This window comes from Tasmannia lanceolata, unplaced genomic scaffold (assembly GCF_043159265.1).
Source record: "Tasmannia lanceolata isolate RefF3 unplaced genomic scaffold, GAP_Taslan_0.1 ptg000044l, whole genome shotgun sequence".
NCBI classification, from domain to species: Eukaryota; Viridiplantae; Streptophyta; class Magnoliopsida; order Canellales; family Winteraceae; genus Tasmannia; species Tasmannia lanceolata.
In genome coordinates this window covers 25,061,916-25,082,852 of record NW_027518721.1, presented here as the reverse complement: position 1 = coordinate 25,082,852, position 20,937 = coordinate 25,061,916, and the positions used below count along the sequence as shown (strand labels likewise).

General features: G+C 39.0%; 2 protein-coding genes across 2 annotated transcripts; one reads left to right on the top strand and one right to left on the bottom strand.

Annotated features, from left to right (window-relative positions):
* The first annotated feature begins 597 nt into the window (after positions 1–597).
* LOC143863501 (oligouridylate-binding protein 1B-like) lies at positions 598–14,020 on the top strand. The gene is made up of 12 exons (XM_077374180.1): positions 598–921; positions 2,277–2,338; positions 3,022–3,124; positions 9,684–9,760; positions 9,841–9,902; positions 10,016–10,103; positions 10,327–10,402; positions 10,491–10,521; positions 11,297–11,416; positions 11,842–11,927; positions 12,972–13,145; positions 13,417–14,020. Exons 1-12 carry the CDS (start codon positions 808–810, stop codon positions 13,696–13,698), a joined length of 1,275 nt encoding a protein of 424 aa, XP_077230295.1. The 5' UTR covers positions 598–807; the 3' UTR covers positions 13,699–14,020.
* Positions 14,021–18,339: 4,319 nt separating this feature from the next.
* On the bottom strand, positions 18,340–20,473 carry LOC143863945 (FCS-Like Zinc finger 14-like). Its single transcript, XM_077374747.1, has 2 exons — positions 19,750–20,473; positions 18,340–18,673 (listed from the first exon to the last, which is right to left on the bottom strand). The coding sequence occupies exons 1-2, from the start codon at positions 20,334–20,336 to the stop codon at positions 18,514–18,516; spliced, it is 747 nt and encodes a 248-aa protein (XP_077230862.1). The 5' UTR covers positions 20,337–20,473; the 3' UTR covers positions 18,340–18,513.
* Positions 20,474–20,937: the final 464 nt, after the last annotated feature.

The following is a 20,937-nucleotide window of genomic DNA, read 5'->3' as shown; positions in this document are numbered from 1 at the left end:
TTCAATAGGTTGATCCTAACCCTCCGATCTATAGAGGGTTAGGATCAAGTGATCAACCCTCTAACATTCAAATCGGAGGGTTGGGATCAACCTAAGGTGCTAGCCACAACCTATTTATATTCTTTGGTGCCAGCCATAACCTATTTAGGCATCAAACCTTTAAAAAATAGATTAGCATGACAAAATCTAACTAGATTAGCATAACAAAATCACCACCCTTTAAAAAGCCAAGTGACTTGTGGGTGCCCGCAGGTTGACCCAACCCGACCCGTGTTTTTGCGGGTTGGGTCACCCGCGGGTTAGTTTTGACGGGTCACTAAAACTCAGACCCGTGCCGGCAAATTTGCGGGTGGGTCGGGTCGACCCGCGGGCACGGGTCGCTTTTGCCAGGTCTAATCTGAACGGATGGATGGATGGATGGTTGGTGACAAGGCCTGGGTGAATCATTTATCATTTGGGTATTATATCATTTATCATTTCAGGGTGACGTGGATTTAATGAGGCGCCCTTGCGTCCGGGTTTTTGCAAGTACACCGTTCAGTTTAGCATTACCCTTATTCTACAGATGTTAATCCCTTAAGACTGATAGCTTTTCATTTCCCTCTCGGAGGCCTCTTATTTTCGTTCTTCTTCCCCCCTTCTGTTTTTTCTTCCCTCGTTTTCGAGGGTTTTTCTTTTTCTTTTTCTTTTTCATTTTCCCCCCTTTTATTCTTTTGCCCCCATCTGAAACCTATCCCTGCCCTAACTTTCGCCATTTCTCTCTTCCTCGAAGAAAAATCGAAAAAAAAAAAAAAACAAACCAGAAAAATGCAGAATCAGCAGAGACTAAAGCAACAAGCCTTGATGCAGCAAGCTCTCCTTCAGCAGCAGCAGCAGCAGCAACAATCTCTCTATCATCCTGGCCTCTTAGCTCCTCCTCAGGTATTTCCTCCATTTCCTTCTCCTTTTCCCCTTGCCCTAGCTTTTGAGATTTTGACGATTTCCACTTGTCTGGAGTTTTTTTTTTTTTTTTACTGATTTGTGCGCTGGATTTCATGTTTGGGATGATCTTTTGTGATTATAACTAGGGTTTCGGATTCGAGCTGGGGTCCAGTACTGGATATGAGGGTTTTCTTGCCTTTATCTTATTCCTTTTGGTGATTTAGGGTTCCAACAACTTTTCAGTCTGCTATATACATTTTATTCTCTTTAGATCTGTGTGAATCATTGAGAGTGTTGGAGTTAAAGAAATGCCTTTTTTTATTTTCCTTGGTCAGCTATTTGTGCGAAATTTTCTTCTTTGGGTTTCTCTCTTCACCTCTTTGTCTTTGCGAAAGTTTGCTTTTTCTTTTCTTTTTTTTTCATATGATTTTGGTTGTTTATTTATAGTGTTATGTTATTCTGTAATGAATCCTCTGTTTTCTAGTACGGAAAATCTGACTATGATTGACGGCTGTTAAATTAGGTTTTTTAAGTAATTCTGATTGGTTTCCAGTTGGATTGTTCTCTTACAGTTGATCATTATTCAGAACAAACATTTGGACTTTTCTTTGTAATTCTTTTGTTTTCTTTGTGGCTTTGCAGTTTTTATGCTTTATTATTTACAAACCTCTTATTTTTCAAACATCTCAAGCTGTCTTGCTGATATTATCCCCTGTTTACACTCTCTTCTATTTATGGTTTTTTTAAACATTCAGTGCATGCTTGAGCATTTTTGTTAGACATTCATATTGAGTGTCTGAAATTAGCTGGCTTGATGAAAAAGGGAGAGTAAGGAGTTAGTTTCTTCTCTTGAGCGTACCATTAGTGGGTCTTTTGTTTATTTGGTCTGGTTGGTTGGTAAATGTTTCTGTAGTACTGGTGGTCAAACGAGCACTTATGGTTAGCAAAACTCTTCACAAGTTTTTTTTTTTTTTTTGAATGATTGGATCATTTTAGCCCTTACCATAATTTGTGACTGGAGAAACTGTACTCTATGACCAATAAACCTTCTGCTTCTCTTCCTTCTCAATAGGTCCTTGCATACCATTTCCTGTTTTCACTCTTATATTTGTAACATTTTATAACTTTCGGTACATGTGCATAAAAGAAATTAGCTTGCTTTAAAGGAAAGGATAGTGGCAATTTACTGTTCACTTGGGAGTGCTGCATTTACTTATATTATAAGGAATCATAGGCATTACTAATGTCTTTCTTGACATTTCATGACATTTCTTTCTTGATCATTCTTTATGAGTGTATATTTTCATTATTTTGGGACTTTTCTAGTTCTTCCTTTTTATACACGTATTTTGCAGATAGAGCCAATCCCAAGTGGAAATCTGCCTCCTGGGTTTGATTCAAGTTCATGCCGCAGTGTGTGAGTGTCTTAGGACATTTTTTTTGCCTTTGATTTTTTTTTTTTTTTTTTTCATTTTGTAATTATTCTTTGATGCTATGTGACAGCCATGTAGTTTTTTTTCTTTTCTTTTGGGAAAACACTCGTAGTCATCTGGATCAACACTCCTAATGGGTTTTGTCTCACATCTTTGATATTGTCCTCACTTTTTTGACATTTTCCCTCCTATTTCCCTTTCCTCGCCTTCTCTTTTTTCATACATTCGTAAAATCCAGAGACCCTCATAAGGTACCTTGGAGATTTGCAGCTCTATTTGATGAGATTCAAGACAGGATTGGAACCTCCTCGTTATCTTTTAATCATATTAGGCGGTCCGCAAACGGAGAGGTAGACAAGCTCACTAGAGAGGGAGTTCATAGGGAGAAAGTGGAGCTTTTCTACTTTCTTCCTCCATAGTTGCTACCGCTTTGTATCTTAATCCTTTCTGTATCTCTTTTGCTTTATATGCCCTTTCCTTGTATCCTCTCCGGACTTCCTCTGTCCGCTTTTCTTTTTCAATGAATTTATACTTACCAAGCTACTATTCAAAAAAAAAAGAAGAAAAGTACATTCGTGAAATCCTTGGTTTTATTACAATCATTGTTATTTATCATTTAGAGAATGGGTTTTCTTTTACTCTTGGCTTATGATTTGAGGAAATACAGGTATGTAGGTAACATTCATGTCCAAGTTACTGAAGCACTTCTTCAAGAGGTCTTCCAGAGTGCTGGTCCCCTTGAAGGATGCAAACTCATAAGGAAAGAGAAGGTCAGTTTTCATAATGAAGATGTATCTTTACCGATGGTATTTTCATTTAATTTTTATGAAGTGGGCATTATAGCTTACATTTCACAATGAAAATGTATCTTTGTCAATCCTAATATGGTATTATGTGTTTCCATTGAAAATGAAAATTATGATATGATGTGTTCTGAACAAAAATAGGAAACAATGACATGAGCGGTTAGGGTTTCTCAACTCACAGAAATTTGTATCAGCACGGACTAACATGAGAGCAGCTCTGGGTTTTCTTTTCGATATACGGATATATACCCATTTAGCTCTAGGTTTTATTTTCTTTAATCTTAGGCTCCGTTCAGTTGCTTTAATTGACTTAGAAAGTGCAGGAATATGATTTCTCAGAAGTGAAGGAAAATGAAAAGGAAAAACTGTGACAGATGTGTAGTTGTCAAGAGAAACTATAGAGAGAATAAACAGAAAATGAATTGGTGCGTTTAGTTGGAAAGAAAATAAATGGAAAGTCAATTAAGTGCGCACTTGACACCAGCTTTCATGTGGAACCCACATATGACCATCTACACAGAAAATATGGGGCCACCTATGGTTGACCTCAAACTGCCGGAAAAAAATAAGTGGGGCCCAACAATACTCTGTTACATATTTGGGTCTTATTATACACAGTACAACATATACGTCATGTGGGCCCACTTGTGATTATGTTCACAAATTATATGGCCCCTCACATGATAGACCAAGTAGAACCCTCAAATTTAAGTGGGCCTCAAACATGGTGGACTCCACACATCACATGGAGTCTACATGTGGGCATATAACTAATATGGGGCCTGCATTATGGGACATGTTGAATGAAGAATGAACTAAAAAAATTTAGTGATTGAGCTGAGATTTCAATATCCATGACACACACATCGATGACCTATCCTTCCGTTCTTCTCTTCACCTACTTTCCCTCCGTCCTCTTTCGACAGTTGACTGGAAGTCAGTGATTGGCATTATCTTCCCTTCTCTCCAGAAATGATGAGATCTTGACCTAACCGACTTTTTTTTTTTTTGAAAAATAACAATTTTATTCCATAATAGGGATTACAATCCATAGGAACAAGATGTCCCCCATGAGACTACATAGAAAGGAAAAACCAAAATACACAATCCAAAATCGCAGCTATCCCATCGCCTCCGTGACATTCACCGTGATCATTGTGTCCGTCCGGGAAACACCCTCTTTTGCTTGGCAATCAGCCATTTTATTTGCCGTGCGTCTCATATGCGATACTTGTGTCCTTATGATCCGTACGATATCACAGATTTCGTTCACAATAGAAGCCAAACTCCACGGCCTAGCACTTTGATTCTTCGCCCATGCAATGACATTGGTTGAGTCACCCTCCACAATTAAGGGGCCCAGGTTATGAGATTTGAACCACCTAAGCCCGAACAGTAAAGCTTTTGCCTCGCCCTCGTTCGCGTCACAGATGCCTGCCGGAGACTTTTTTTAATCACAATTTTTTGTTGTTGTAGACGATGAGCAGGTTCTTGGTCAAGGCATAACATGATGTCAGGGTAGAAGGTAGGGGGTTCTGTGATATGCATGGAATGTAGCTAATGCAGTGTTTGTTCTAGTGGCTTTGCGGCAGGGTGGGACCAGCACAGTTGCGGAGTTGGAAGATACAGTCACAACTGGTTAAGGCTATTCCCGTGCCGAAGCGGCACAATTGGAGCCTCAACTCAAGTTAGGTGCATGATAACCTACGTTGCATGGATTCTTTGCCCCCCTATGCCGAATCCGTGTCGACACGTCTCCACATCCGAATCGTACATGGATTCATGTGGGACACACCGGATTCTTGTCGTAGCCGTGTCCCACACGAATCCTGTTTTCTTCGAGCGATTCGGATTCATCATTGTCTCTTTTGAAATGTGAATCCTGTAAGGGTGTCAATTTTGGCTCGGGCTCGGAAGCTCGCTCGAGCTCGGCTCGAATCCTTAACGAGCCGAGCCGAGCCGGTTGGCCAGGCTCGTTAAGCTTAACGAGCCGAGCTCGAGTTAGGCTAGGCTCGGCTCTTTAAGAATTTAATATATTTAAATATATATATATATATATTATATATTAATATATATACTAAAAGGGTTGTCCAGAGAGTGAAAGGGGGAGGCAAAATATGTCACTTCTCTTTTGGAACCCCATTTGTTACTTGGACCGCCCCCCGTAGTGTAAAAAGAGTAGTCAAATTACACTAGGTAGGGTTGTCCAGGGAAGATGAGGGGTGTGAATTTAATATAACCCAAGCTCGATAAGGCTTGTGAGCCTGGCCGAGCCGAGCCGGGCCCGAGCCTGGTTCGAGCCCGAGCCGAGCTTTTGAGCTTAACGAGCCGAGCCTGGCCAAGCTCGGCTCGGCTCGTTTACACCCCTAGAATCCTGTATATTTTCCCTTTAAATGTATTTTCCTAACTTTTTTTATATGGAAGCACAACCCGTACACTTTTAATAAAAACCCTAGCGCCTCGACCCTCAAACATCGACTCCCTTCCTCCTTCAACTCTCTTAATACAAAACTCGCCTCAACCCTCTACCCTCAAAATTTTCATGAATATATATACACACACACACACTAGTAAAAACACCCGTGCGATGCCCGGGGCGCGGAAAATATAAATGGTTAATCACTTTCCCATTTGATGCGGTGGAGTATTTCACACTCATGCTTTGACAGGTGGGTCTCATGCACCATCTATAGCCAAACCCATGCATTCGAGTGGGATCTGTAATATTTTGAAAGGTAGCCGAAATCCGTAGTATGAAAAAAATAATCGGGTTCGTCAATATTTTGAAAGGGGTCCTGAATCCGTAGTATTATGTAATATGTTCACAAAAATCCGTAGTATTATGTAACATATGCACCCAATCCGTAATTTTTCATGGAAATAACGTCACATATGTTGACTTTGTGGACAAAATGAATAATAAAAAAAACATAACGAAGGGTAAGATAGGTATTGTGATGGGGGTAGGATTGAAATTATGGACCTTTAATGGGCGCCTTTGTTAACAAAAGCAAAAAAAGATGATGAGTAATTCTCATAGAATTTTAGAAGAAATTCAAACAAATGTTTCCTTTTCTCTTCTGCTATATATATATATATATATATATATATATATATATATATATATATATATATATATAGAGAGAGAGAGAGAGAGAGAGAGAGAGAGAGAGAGAGAGTGAGAGAGAGAGAAAACGGTTCCTACACACATGTGCAGATAAGTTATCTACACACTAGCTTAAAATATAGTGGGGGCCACATTATTTGGGTGATCCAAACCATTCATTTTTAAGGCCCTCACATAGATAGGGTGTCCACAAAAAATCAGATCCATAGGATCATCCTAACCATTCGAATTGTGGAGGCAAAAAATGGACTAATTTGTGAAGGTTTTTAAAGACATCCATTTTACCTCCACAAATCGTAGGGTTGGGATGATCCTATGGATCTGATTTTTTGTAGACACCCTATCTATGTGAGGGCCTTTAAAATGGATGGCTTGGATCACCCAAACAATGTGGGCCCCCACTGTATTTTAAGCTAGTGTGTAGAGAACTCTCTACACATATGTGTAGGATCCGTTTTCTCATATATATATATATATATATATATATATATATATATATATATATATATATAGAGAGAGAGAGAGAGAGAGAGAGAGAGAGAGAGAGAGAGGAAACTGTTGGTGCGCTTAAGCTCACCAAAGTTATGGTGCGCTTAAGCGCCCAATCACATGGGGGCCCACTTTGTTAGGATGATCCAAAGCATTCATTTGAAAGGCCTTATCATAGATAGGGTGTGTACCAAAAATCAGCTCCATAGGATCATCCTAACCCCTCCATTTGTGGAGGACAAAATGGACAGACAGTGTTTGTCCACAAATCTGCCCATTTTTGTCCTCCACAAATGGAGGGGTTAGGATGATCCTATGGAGCAGATTTTTGGTACACACCCTATCTATTATTAGGCCTTGCAAATGAATGGTTTGGATCACCTATGGAGCTGTGGGACCCATGTGACTGGGGAGCTTAAGCGCACCATAAGTTTGGTGCGCTTAAGCTCACCAACAGTTTCCTCATATATATATATATATATATATAATTTTAAATTTGGAAATTTTACTTTATTTAAAAACTACCGAATTTGAATCCTACTTTTGGGGGTTTGCCGAATCCGACACCTCGAATCTGTGTCGGATCCCGACATGCGAATCCGAATCCATGCAACACTGATGATAACAAATAAATGGAAGAAAATACCAAATGAAATTTAAAGAGAAGGGATATTAGGGTTTTGAGAGAGAAGAAACAAAATGTGGGGATGGAGAATGAAGAACGAACTGTAAAAAGTGAGAAAAGCAATTGTTTCACAAGAACGTATGTAAAAAGACAAAATATGAGATGTATGCACTTGGAATAGGATGAAATACGTGGTAGAGGAAAAGAAGAGGCTGATTTTTAGAATTAGAGAGGGTGTATATTTTCAAACACAATGTTATGAAGATCTAGGATAAGTGGGGATTATGAATGGTGAATCGTAACTTTTGAGATTAATCATGATGGTTTCTATCAAAATAAATGAATTTAGATGAAAATGAATGATTGGCAATTTTTACTCCCTAATTTGTTTATGATTTTTTATATATTTTTTGATATATCAATCAATCACTCTCTCTCTCTCTCTCTTATATAAATATAAATGAATGAATGAGCCTTGATCTACTATCTGATACGATTCGACCCCTATTAAGATTTGCGATTTGATTTTGATTTTGATTTTCAAAACATTGGATGGAATCTATGCTTGTGATATTGCCAGATACCATGTAAAATGTGCTTGAATCAAATGAGTTAAAAAAAAGGGCGGCCCAGTGCATGAGGCTTCTGCATTGCGGGGTCTGGGGAGGGCTAGATGTACGCAGCCTTACCCCTGCTTTGCAGAGAGGCTGTTTCCGTGACTCGACCCGTGACCACCAGGTCACAATGGAGCAACCTTACCGATGCGCCAAAGCTCACCCTCTACTTGAATCAAATGAGTAATGAGAAGAAATTTCGTGGGAGAGAGATTATGCTTCATTACGCAAAAAATTTATAGATTACAATGACAAATATGCAATGATGTTGAAAGACTTAAACTACCTTTCGTGAAGCGTAGCACCACAACACATACATATCTCTAAAAAGTAATAACAATTGAGAAGATATTTCGCGGGAGAGAGATTATGTTTCATTTAGTAAAAAATACATATTTCAAGTTCAAGCATAAAAACAAGTGTTTCACGCTCCTCTGTTATCTCCGCCCGAAAGAGAATAGTTTTCTTTTTCTCTGATCCTGCCTACTTGACTTGTGAAATCCGCTTTCCATAAACTACCGAGAACAGCTTGATTTATTTGAGCCGACTACTGAATCAGGAGGTTACTGCGGTGACCAATCTATTACTGCTACAAATGCTTCTCCTCTAACAAACCCCTAACAAGGTAAAAACAGACTAGAATATGGAAGGATAAGGGGTCTCAAAAGACTAAGCTGCCCTTCATGAAGGTTAGCTCCATAATGTATAGTTATCTCTAACAACAACATGAAATTATATGTGCAGATTATATAATTTTTCTAAAGCATTCGTTTCACATGGGATTTTTTAACAATACAATCTCACACATGACAAGTAGAAGGGATAATTCTGCTCTAATAAGTAAATGTTTATATGTATGATAAGCATGATAAAAAATAAAATGACTGCCATACATGTAAAATTACTGAAAGGACAAAACAAGTTGAACTTCCAGAACACCCAATGTTTTAATAGCGAGCCTTTAACTACACAGGTTCGTTTTTCCATTCCTTGTATTTTCCACTTGTATTTGTATGTTCCTAATGTGCAGACAACTACAAATGAACATATAGAGAACGAGCTAGATAGGTTTTGGATTTGTACCGCCATTACAATAGCCGGTAGGGGCCTGCCTTAACCCAAGCTTTCCATCGCGAAAATAGAGAAACAAGTTTTTCTTTATAGCCAAGCATTTAAGTTTGGTCCTCATAATAGAGGATAACATCCTATTATGAATAGGTCTTTAACATCTAAGATCTTGGACCGTAGGAAGGGCCATTTACGTATTGGCCTTTATTGTTTCTCACCTTTTTAGGCTTCTCATGATGTAGGAAACAAGAGTAGGTATTGAGATGTATGGAAAGTGGATGATTTGATCTTTCAAGATACAATATATGCTAATGCGTTTGTATTCTTATTTAGACTCTTGTGATTTAACCAATTTGTCTTTTGAAAGTCATTTCCTATCATTGTAACTCTAACTACCGAGGTCTCACTGTTGTGCTATCATTATAAATATCTGCAAATATAGGAATAGAAAATCTCATCATAACATTTATGCCAATTCCAGTGAGGCACCACTCATTTTCGTTCTTTTTTTTTTTAATGTCAATGTAATAAAAATAGTTCTCTATTGATGCTGTTTCACTATTCTTATTGCTATCTTTTTGGTGATTCACATGTATGCAGTCGTCATTTGGTTTTGTCGACTATTTCGATCGCAGATCGGCTGCACTTGCTATTATGACTCTTAATGGAAGGCATCTGTAAGTAGAATCACAATGGTTCTTTGTGGTTTGTTTTGGTTGTGTTGTGTGCTACTCTTAAGGAAACAGTAAACTTTCAGGTTTGGTCAGCCTATTAAAGTTAACTGGGCATATGCCAGTAGCCAGAGGGAGGACACATCAGGTTATGCACTGTTTTTTGGTCTTCTTAAATTTCTCATTGCATTTATATATTTTCAGCTTTGGTCGCTGTTTATATCTTTTTCTAATATGTTTTTGTTATGTTATGATCTGCAGGTCATTTCAACATTTTTGTTGGTGATCTTTGCCCTGAGGTTACCGATGCAACCTTGTTTGCATGTTTCTCTGTCTATCCCAGTTGTTCGTAAGCTCCAATTGTCAACCTTTTTCTTATTATAATCTTTTGTCCCAGTTCTTTGTGAATTTCTGCCCTTGCATACTCACCTAAGTTTGTTAAAATCATAATTCAAGTGCCTCAAGTGATTTTGTTCTTCAGTTCAAACCTCCTCTAATGGTTGTAAAAGATAAAGGCATTAGCTGTTGGTAGCAAACAATTGAAGCTATTTTAACTATTTCATTTGTGGCAGAGATGCAAGGGTTATGTGGGATCAAAAAACTGGGCGTTCAAGAGGGTTTGGATTTGTTGCTTTCCGGAATCAACAGGTGAAAAGCGTAAAATGCTAATGGTTTGGATTACCCTACATGCTGCACCATTTTCGAGTCAGCGTCTTATTATTTCTATTTCTTGCAGGATGCGCAAAGTGCCATAAATGACTTAACTGGTAAGGAAACCTATATTGCATTATGATGATGCTCTGACTTATCTTTTCATCTTTTATTTTTTGGAAGTAACTATTTTATTGCTTAAAACAGTAGTGTAATACATACAAATGGGACAAGGCATCCCACACTACGATTACACCTGCTGATTCCAACCCTGTACACCTAACCTCTCGTCCGACGCACACCATTGCCTTCGACGCTGAAGGGCCTATGATCTCCTCCTCATCCTTTTCTGCTCCATCTCTTGCCATTCTGTCTGCTATCTCATTACCAAAATTATTTCATGTGCAAAAATTGGGGTCGAACAACCGAGCAAAGTCTGCCACCTCCATAGATCCAGTACCTTATTGATTGCCAATCCCAAAACATTCTTGGGGTCTCCTTCATGATTAAGGGCCCCGGTCTATGATTTGCAAACCACCTTAAGTTCCATAGTAGAGCGTCTCATTAGAACCGCACAACTCAGCTGGTCCAGAGAATGACAAGAGAGTTCATCCATTTTCATCCTGAAACACTTTTCATCTTATTTTGAAGGAAAAACTAATTATGCATATTTACTCTTCCAGCTCAGTCCTTGAATTTTGTGTCATGCGGACAATTTTTTCTTATGGATTCTGTTTAGCATGCCTGCCGCCACCAATATGCGCGCTCACATGCGTGCACACACACACACACACAAATTCACACACTGTTTCCCCTAATCCTAACTATTTAGACCAACTGCAGAACTGCTGATTGTGATTGTAGTGATGGGGCTTTAATTTCATCATGCAGGAAAGTGGCTTGGGAGTAGACAGATCCGTTGCAACTGGGCAGCAAAAGGTGCTGGTCTTCCTGATGATAAACAGAGCTCAGAAGCTAAAAATGTGGTGGAACTAACGAATGGCACTACTGGTGGGTTCTAAAATCTCAACCCTTTATAATTTATGTTATTAGTTGGAGTTTTGTCTTTATGAACTACAATGTTAGTCAAGTGGAACAGTACCTATGGCTATTTGAGAAACTGAGATTCTTCAAAGTTCTCCTAAATTCGTAACGTTTCAGTGAATCTTGATCCAGCTTTTCTAAAATTATTTGATTATTGCTCTTTTGTTTTCGCTTCTCGTAATCTGTCTTCTAGAACTATGTGATTCTTAATTATATTAAATCCATCGAAACCTTGGGCTGGGTTTCTCAGTAATTCTCCAGCCTTCTCGGCAGCAGCCATAATGTTTCCAATTTTTGAGTGTGGATAAGTCTTGATTCATTTCTTTGGTTGCTGTCATCTTTCACAGTAAAATTCAATAATTCTTATGTTTTCTTTTCCTTCTCTTGTTCAGAAGACGGCCAAGAGACTACAAATGACGATGCCCCGGAGAATAATCTGCAGTATACCACTGTTTATGTGGGCAACCTCGCACCTGAGGCATGTTGCTATCTTTCCTCTCAACCTTTACTCTCTCCACTTCTTTCAAGTACTGTTACAAGAATAAATTTTAATAGGAAAAAGTTCTAAGTTTGGAATGCCCTCGAGTAGGGGAGAATTTGTGCTCCTGTTACCTTTATGAAAAAAGAAATTGTGAAGCAGAAAAGGTTTTTGAAGGCTAGTGGATTTTTGTTCTTCACAGTGTTTCAGTTGGTTTAAGGTTTCTTTTTCTGAGAAATTATATGGTGGCCGACCGTGTGGTAAAAAGGGCAGAGAGAGAAAAAACCTGCCACCCTTGCTTTTTTATCCAAGGAAAAGTAAAAAAAGGGGGCTTTTCTTGGATAAAAAATCAAGGGAGGGAGGGTTTTCTCTCTCCGACCTTTACATGTAAAGGTCTGCCACCATCTAAAATCTCTCTTTTTCTTACCATACACAAAATTAGCAGATAACAGGAGAAATCGATAAAAACTGGGTTTTAAAATGTTTTAGGTTGAAGCTGCCCTCGCCGCATCTCTCACCTGACACCCAGATTTGCAAATACCTTTTGCTAAATAACTGAAAGGTTTTTTATTTTCTCCCTCCTTGAGTCTGAGGGGCTGTTTCTCTTGTACATGCTTCTTTTTTATCTTTTTTTTTTGTGGGTCCAACCTCCTCAGTCGGGGTTGTAATTTTGTTCCACTTTTACTAGATTTCTCTTACCATTCCCAAAAAAAAAAGAAAAAAAAAAACTGAAAGGAAAACCAAATACAAATTTCATTTTGTACTCTACCCAAAAAAAATGGCAATTTGTCTTGAATCGTTATTAGCTACTATGCGCCCATGCAAATCCCTTCATGATTCGAACTTCATCACAACACTTATGTATGATTTTTCCCCTTACAATTATTGATTTACCATTGAATGTGGGTTGAGAATTGAGCTGTACTTTCTAGAGCAATGAATTGTAATCCTCATGGAGTGGATACCTCGCTTTTTTATGGTTTGTGGTTGTATCACTGCAGTCTTTAATATTGTAAAATTTGTACATGAATAAACAACATGCAGGTTACCCAGGTCGATCTCCACCGGGCTTTCCATGCCATTGGTGCTGGAGTAATAGAAGAAGTTCGTATACAGCGAGATAAAGGCTTTGGTTTTGTGAGATACAGTACCCATGGTGAAGCTGCTTTGGCCATTCAAATAGGCAATGCCCGGATTCTTCGTGGAAAGCCAATGAAGGTAAACCTGGAATGTCCTTAGTGTCGTGTGCTGCAATTTTTGCTGATAGACTGCTTTCGGTGATTTATGAATCTTACTACTGGCACTGTTTCGCATTGGGTTGTTGCAAGCCCTTGATACTTCCAGTCCCAACGTTCCCTATTTTACCGTTTTCCATTACTGTGGCAGCCGAAGTTTCCGATATCCACTTCCTGGTGTTTCTGGTAACTTAGGATAGAACACACATGTGATTTGACAAGTCGATAATCTTATGCTACTATTTTGGTTGCAGTGCTCATGGGGTAGTAAGCCTACTCCACCTGGGACGACCTCGACCCCTCTTCCCCCACCTAGTGCTGCTCCCTTCCCGGGTCTCTCGGCAATGGACCTCCTTGCCTATGAGCGTCAGATGGCCCTGACCAAGATGGGTTCTGGCCAGGGGGCTCTGATGCATGCCCAAGGTCAGCACGCCCTGAAGCAGGCAACTATGGGGATGGGCGCTGGGGCAAGTCAAGCAATCTATGATGGTGGCTTTCAGAATGCTGCAGCACAGCAGCTCATGTATTATCAGTAAATGTGGGTTAAGTTTTATTTTCATCTGAACCTTATCTTTTAGGGTTCAGCTACAATCAGTTCAACTGTTTATGGTATGTTGGTTTTTTTATTTCCTTTCCTTCTCTGTTGTTAGTTTAGTTTGTTCCACTTGTAGTGCTTGCTATACTTGCGAAGATTGGATGTATGCTTAATTTAAGTTGGGTTTGTAGGGTCTATAGATTTTTATTTGGGGGAACTTGGCTACTTTTGAGTCTTTAATGCTAAAACAACTTTATTCTCCATATAAAAATATTGAATAAACATTTTTAAAAAAAATATGGAATAAATAATGTTTTGATGAATTTGGTATGTAGTTTCATTCCTCTTATATTTTGGATTGTCCCAAACAGCTCCACTGTAATGTTGCAACTTGTATGAAAGTAGGGATGTACTTGTCATTTAATCAAAACAAAGATATTCTTGTCAGGGCTAGCCTTGGCACAACAGGAAGGTTGCTTCATTGTGACCTGGTGGTCACAGGTTCAAGTCACGGAAACAGCCTCTCTGCAAAGCAGGGGTAAGGCTGCGTACATCTGGCCCTCCCCAGACCTCGCAATGGCGGGAGCCTCGTGCACCTAACCGCCCCTTCTTTTTTTTAAAGATATTCATGTCATGATAAATATAGTAATTAATGTGGTGTTGAGCATGGTTTTAAATTTCGACCAAAATCTGAAATTTTGGATTTCGGTTGAGACCGAAACCGAAATTTTCTGAAATTCGATTTTTCGCCATTTACCAAATTTCGGACCGAAAATTTGGATTTCGTCCGAAATTTCAGTAATTTCGGACTGAAATTTGGGTCCGGAATTTGGAACCAAATTACCAAATTTCGGACCGAAATTTGGGTTTTCGGTGGGGTCTAAAACGGTTACCGAAACTGAAATTTTAAACCATGGTGTTGAGCATGTGCCGAGATATAAAGTAGATCTCTCTTGGGCATACTAAATTACAAATACTCATTTTCTTATTTCATGAATATATTAAGGGCCCGTTTGGATGCTGAGAAGATTTTTATTTGGATTTCTCACATCTGCAGCCCATTTTGTGTTGCGATTTGGATCCGGATCAAATCCTTGGATTTCCAAATCAGTGCCTGAGTGAAAAAAAATCAGATTTCCAAATATGTTGTGGGAATAAGTAATTGGAAATCCACAGATCTGGCAGTTTCCTTCACGCTCTTTTCTCCTCAACCTCTCCCCTTCAGTAGGAAGTACCCCCTACCCACCCTCTCTCCCTCAACATGATCTGGCGGATCTATTCTTTTTGTATTAAAAATCAAATTCCAAATCCAAATGCAAAATATGAGGTATCCAAACAGCCGCGAAATGCCTTCTTCTATGACGCTAGCAATTCCCATATTACTTTTTGTTGTTGGCGCATGAAAATATCTGGTTGTACACGAAATTTGGAATCTTTGCACAAGGTTTCAAGTCACTTTTTTTATACATGAAATAATGATGTTCGCACCTTCTTTTCCACCATCCCACACCCCTTTACTTTGTCTTTTACTGAGAATATACGCACATTTCAGTTGCTGTTGATGGATGAAAATATATGTGAATCTAGTAAAAGAAATGATATTTTCACCCCCTATGCAGTACGCATCCGCCCCCTTTTTAACGCTTTTTGACGTCAAATCATGTTAAAAGGGCGGCGAATGTGTACTGCAAGAGAAGGAAGGGGGGGATATCATGGCCCAAAGAAATAGGGAAATGATTTCAACACTCCAATGTTTTGATAAACATGCGCTTCACATGTTTGTCGTGTAGTATTTGAAGGCTTTAAGAGCTTTTTGAGAACCGTAATATTCCTCTCACAGCCCTTTAAATACTTCTCGGCAATAATTGGAGCGCATTCTTATCAAAACATTGGAGCGCAGAAATCAATTCCCAAGAAATAAACACAAAATGAAGAACATTTTTTTTATGCATCAAAGAACCTTAGCACAAATATTTATATTCACATTAGAGTTCATTCCGAGGCAATAATTTTGGCAAGGTTCGTACCTTCACTTTGTGGAGGATTGACGGTTGATATGGCTGAGTACTTGGTTTGTGCGGTTGTAAACTTATCACTGTAGTTTTGAATGACTTTGTAGCACAAAACGCAAACTCGGACAAGAATGAGGTCAAAAGGAAAAAGAAAGGGAGTCCTACTTGGACGAGCTTATAGGGATGCCCTAGAGTTTTGAAACTATGCATTGAAAACTTGGAGGCACGCGTGAGAGTGATTGAACAAATTTATGGGAAGAGTTAGTTTTTGTGTCTAAAGAAGGGTCGACAATGGTTGGTTTGGGTAGCTTTAGGTAGAAAGGCTCCTCTATCCGAATCTAGCTATAGGTGAATGCTAAAATACCGGTTTCGGTCCCTGGAAAAACCGAAATTTCGGTCGAAATTTGGTAAGAAATTAAAAAAAGTATCTAACCAAAATTCCGAAATTTTGTCACAATTTTTTTTTTTTAAAAAAAATGTCCCAAAAATGAAATTTCGGTTCAAAATTTGGTATGTAGCGAAAAATGGATTTCGGGAAATTTCAGTTTCGGTATTTCGGTTTCGGTCCCCACCGAAATTTAAAACCATGGTTGTAATACATGACAAAGGTGTGCTCTCTATGGAAGACTCGACACCACTTTTGATTGATTTGAACCGTCCATGTGGTAGGTGTATCTGATAGGTGTTGATTTGGGTCTCTTATGCCCTCAAAATCTGACCAAACATGCAATCGTAGCATCTGATAATGTATATTTCCAGTGGTTGAATGTGAATTTTTCATTTTAAACGACACAACAATGCACAAGATTTGATATTACAATTGGATAATTGACTCTAATGTTAGGTCATAGGTGATCCGATGCAAGGCCATTCAAATAGATGGTTCTGATCAACCAAAGGTTGCACCTACTAACACTAATTGGGTGCGTGCCAGTTAAATTAATGTGATAGATTAATCTCCTTGAAAGTAGTTTGTAATGTAATTTCGGTAAAGATTGGTCTCATAGGACCAGTGCCCCTTTGAATTCTACCAAAATTGCTTCTTATTTGCAAATAAGAATGTACTAAGTAATTCAGCCAGTGGATGGGGGAGCATTTAGAGAGCCCCATTCTTCTTGCTTCTGATATGTGAAGATGAAGTTTGAATCCCTGGTCTCAATGCTAAAACACATTGGACCAACATCAATTTTCTCAAGAAACAGTCTTAGCAAACTTTGTTTTCTTTTAGACTTTGGTAGAGCCTAACTAGGAGTTTTCATGGTCCACAAACTAAGGGCTTCCTCTGGTTTTATAGGGTCCCAATCTGCCACTTCACTAGCCGTCCTTCGCTGTTTCGATTATTATTTTGATCTTAATCCCCCCTTTCATACTCTAAGGTGTTGCTCCGGCTGTTTTTCCGTAGACGCTTCTCATGGTCCTCAACCTAATGGCCTCTTTTCATTAGCTCTAAAAATCATTTGCATTAATCTTATATGCACATCTTACAAGCATTACTCATATTATAATGACTACAATTTTTTTTAAAGAAATGGCGTATAATTAATAGCTTCCAAAGAGGCCTTAATTTTCCATTTACAAATTTGAATAAATTAAAATAATCTTATTTTGAAAATAAGTATCAATTTTGGGGGCATCCAAGAGAGCCCTTGTTGGGTATATAATATAACCCATGTATGTTATAATATAAGCCCAATAAGATAATGGACCGGTGTAGTGGGCAATTTCCTCTAACAGCCCTAACTCTTGTTCTGATGTGTGGTTTTACCAAATGATTCCATCTTCACCCTTTTATTCATATTAATTTTCTAGTTCACTGTCCCAGTAAATGATGCTATGTTGCTAATGATCTAAGCCCTACTTTGGGTATTCAATCTAACTGGATTTTAATTGCAATTTGTTTGTAAACTTGCAATCTAAAGCTCAACTAGATTGCAATTGTACACACAAAATTGCACCCACAATCCAATTAGATTGGCCACCAATTTAGCACTAGTTTAGTTGGGTTTCTTCTCATAGGTTTCAATCTAAGGCAATATTTGGAAACCATGAATATATTTTCTGTAGAATATGAGTTTATCAAGCAGTGAGAGAGGGTTAGGGAGGATGGGAGATGAAGAGACTTGAGAGCTCATAGACTTTAGGGAGGGTAAGAAGTGTCTACAAAGCTGGGGAAAAAATAAATTTGGGATTTACTAGCGTTCATTGCGTAAGGCATTTCACAGATGGCCTGTTGCATGTGAGAGCAGCCACATAGGCTCACTTTTCAGCAGATTTTGTCTTCATTCACGAGGTGGCTGCTCTCACATGCAACAGGCCATCCGTGAAATGCCTTCTGCGATGGCCGCTAGCAATTCCCAATAAATTTTATTTTTATTAGAGTTTTTCTTTTCATTGTTTTTCAGCCTTTTTTCACTCTCCCAACTCTTTCCCTTTCTAGTCACTCATTCATCTAGCCTCCCTATCCTTCTCTCACCACTAGATAAACTAAAATTCCATTGAAAAAAATTTCATGTGTACCAAACATGGCCTAAATGTCCAAGAATTAATTACTCACTAGAGGGATTAATTGGCTACTCTTGCTCAATCAACACTTCCCATTTCCCCTACAGATTTGATTGCCTACACATAAATAAGAAAAGGGTTGTAACATCCTGTTTATGTCACTTGATTAACTTCTGTAACTTCCATTGAGCTTCAAGCTCATAATTACATGCAAAATTTCCCTAAATTACTCATTGCTCTCAAATATATATACCAGTTTAGCCATGCATATACTCAGTCATCATCTTCTCCCCCTCGTGGAACTAAGCAGCGACAACGCCCGGTGAGAAGAATCGGCTCTCTGAGTAAGGCGAAACCGATATGTCCGATGATTTTGAAGCTTCATATCCGCATTTCTCTTTATGCTCATCGCTTACTATTTGTCGATGCCGACACTCTGTGCTACAAAATGCCTTCTCCCCTCTGCAAATTAAAGTATAAGAATAAAATTATTCTCCAATTGGCATAAAGACCAAGAAATACTCATTGCTTATTAGCTGATTAAAAAAACCTTTAACTGACTTTTTAAAGCAAAACCCGCACAGGTTTTCTTGTAAAGGGGTTTTATTTTTGGGCACTGATAAATCGACTCCCCAAATGGATAAATCGACTCCCCATGTGTCTATCTCTCTCCTCTTTCCCTCTCTAACCTAGAGGAGAGAGAAAGACACATGGGGAGTCGATTTATCAATTTGGGGAGTCGATTTATCACTCCCCTTAATTTTTTCCTCAACTTGTATCGTGTTGGGTTAGAGGCAAGGTTCTATGTCCTCCTCTTGCAACTATTTTTCTTATCAATAAAATTTAATTTGCCGCCCCAGGTTCCAAGATAAAGTCCCGGTTAGAGAAAATTCTAATATAAATAATCTAATTGGCTTATTAAACAACATAAGAATGATTATTTTTGGCCAATTTGTTCTAAAACATATTCATCTGAAAATAACTCCTCTTTCCCTCTGCTAAAGTAGGCAGAAACAAAGCAATACGGATCCATATTCTAATCCGTGTATGTGAGATCCCATGACGGAAAGGGAGGAAGACGGAAAGGGAGAAAAGCTTCTGGGCTATATATGTGGATCCTCCCTCCTTGTGTAGACGTGTTTTCAGCATCTGAAAAGGGTGGGCCCCGCGGAGTAGGTTGGGCAGTGCCGCCGGAAAATAAAACCGGGGAGGGTGGAAGAGCTAAAACCGGACATTATTTACATAGTGGGGTTGGGAGTGATAGTGTAGGTGTTATTATATGTATATCAAAACAAAACTGATTCAAGAGCAAGGGAACCAATCTCTTCTAAAACCAAGCCAAAAGTCTGAAAAAGAAATATATAGCTTATTCATGCCAAGTATAGATGACCAAATTCATATTAAAATAAGTTAAATTGCTAACAAAAATCTGCATGCCACTTTTAGTAAGAAACCAGAGCTCTACAAAAAAAAAATCCAAATGAAATTTTCCCGATCATTTTCTCTTTAGAAAATAATGAGAAGAGCAAGAATTATACCTGTACATGTATATATCTTTTCCATGAAGCTTTTTCCTACACAAGTAACATGAATTGAGAAAATCCGCCGCCGGGAATCGTGGAATTTCATCGGTATATCTCGGTGGGGAGGCACAAAAGAGCCCCCCATTCTTCCATCTCCTATCAAGCACACTTCTATGAAATTCCCCACCACCTTCTGCTTTATCACAATAAACTCTAGTGACATTGGACTTATTGGGACCATGAGAAGTCACACTAGTATAACTCTCACAACACCCAATTTCAGGCTCCTCAAAACCTCCTCTAAATTTAGTAGAGACTCTCGCCGAACTGACCGGAATCGGATCCGATCGACTCAATTTCAAACTACCCACAACCAATTTCGCCTGATTTTCATTCCCGTTGCCGCTCGATTTCTCCAGAGCGGCGACGATCCCCAATCCGATCCCGCCGGACTCCCGATTTTGCCACCCATTTGACGATCGGATCTTGAATTCAATTGGGCTTTTTGGGCTCGGATTTGCATCGAAGAACCCAGTCCGATCGCCGGGAATTATCGGCTCCGGTAGGCGCCGGAATGGTGGGCGAGATCTTTTGCCCAACATAGCTGTTAATTCAAAGGAAAAGAGGAGAAATCTTGAGGAATGGAGATTTGGGTTTTTCTCCAATTCCCTCAGGCACCAAAGATTTAAAAGGAAATTCTCATGTCCAGACCAATTGAATTATTGGGAGCTGTCCAAAAGAAGGAAAAGTGCAGGGGTCCATAAGTAGGTAAAAAGATATTAAATAAAACAACGCTCGGATTAAAGAAATTAGGTTCCGAGGGTCCGATTAGATTCTCACGTCCATCTCCAATGATTTTGATTCCATTACCGGGATCTGACACACATTACCTCCCTCTCTCTTTCTTTCTTTCTCTATGGCCTTCGCCGAATTCTGACACAAAGTAAGATTCCGGCATCAAATTTTTACTGTAAGTGTCATGTCACTGAACCGTCAGTTATGGGAACCGGTCCCTGAAAGTGATGTATGGAAATGACTAAAATACCCTCTTCCAGAATTTGGAGATAATAACTAATTGGGAAATGAGATTACAAAAATACCCATCTAGCTCAGAAGCATGAAGGCAATGTTTGGCAACCGAGATTTTTTTTTTCCATGGAATATTAGGGTGCGTTCTTTAATGTTCTCTGAGTGATTTTCCAT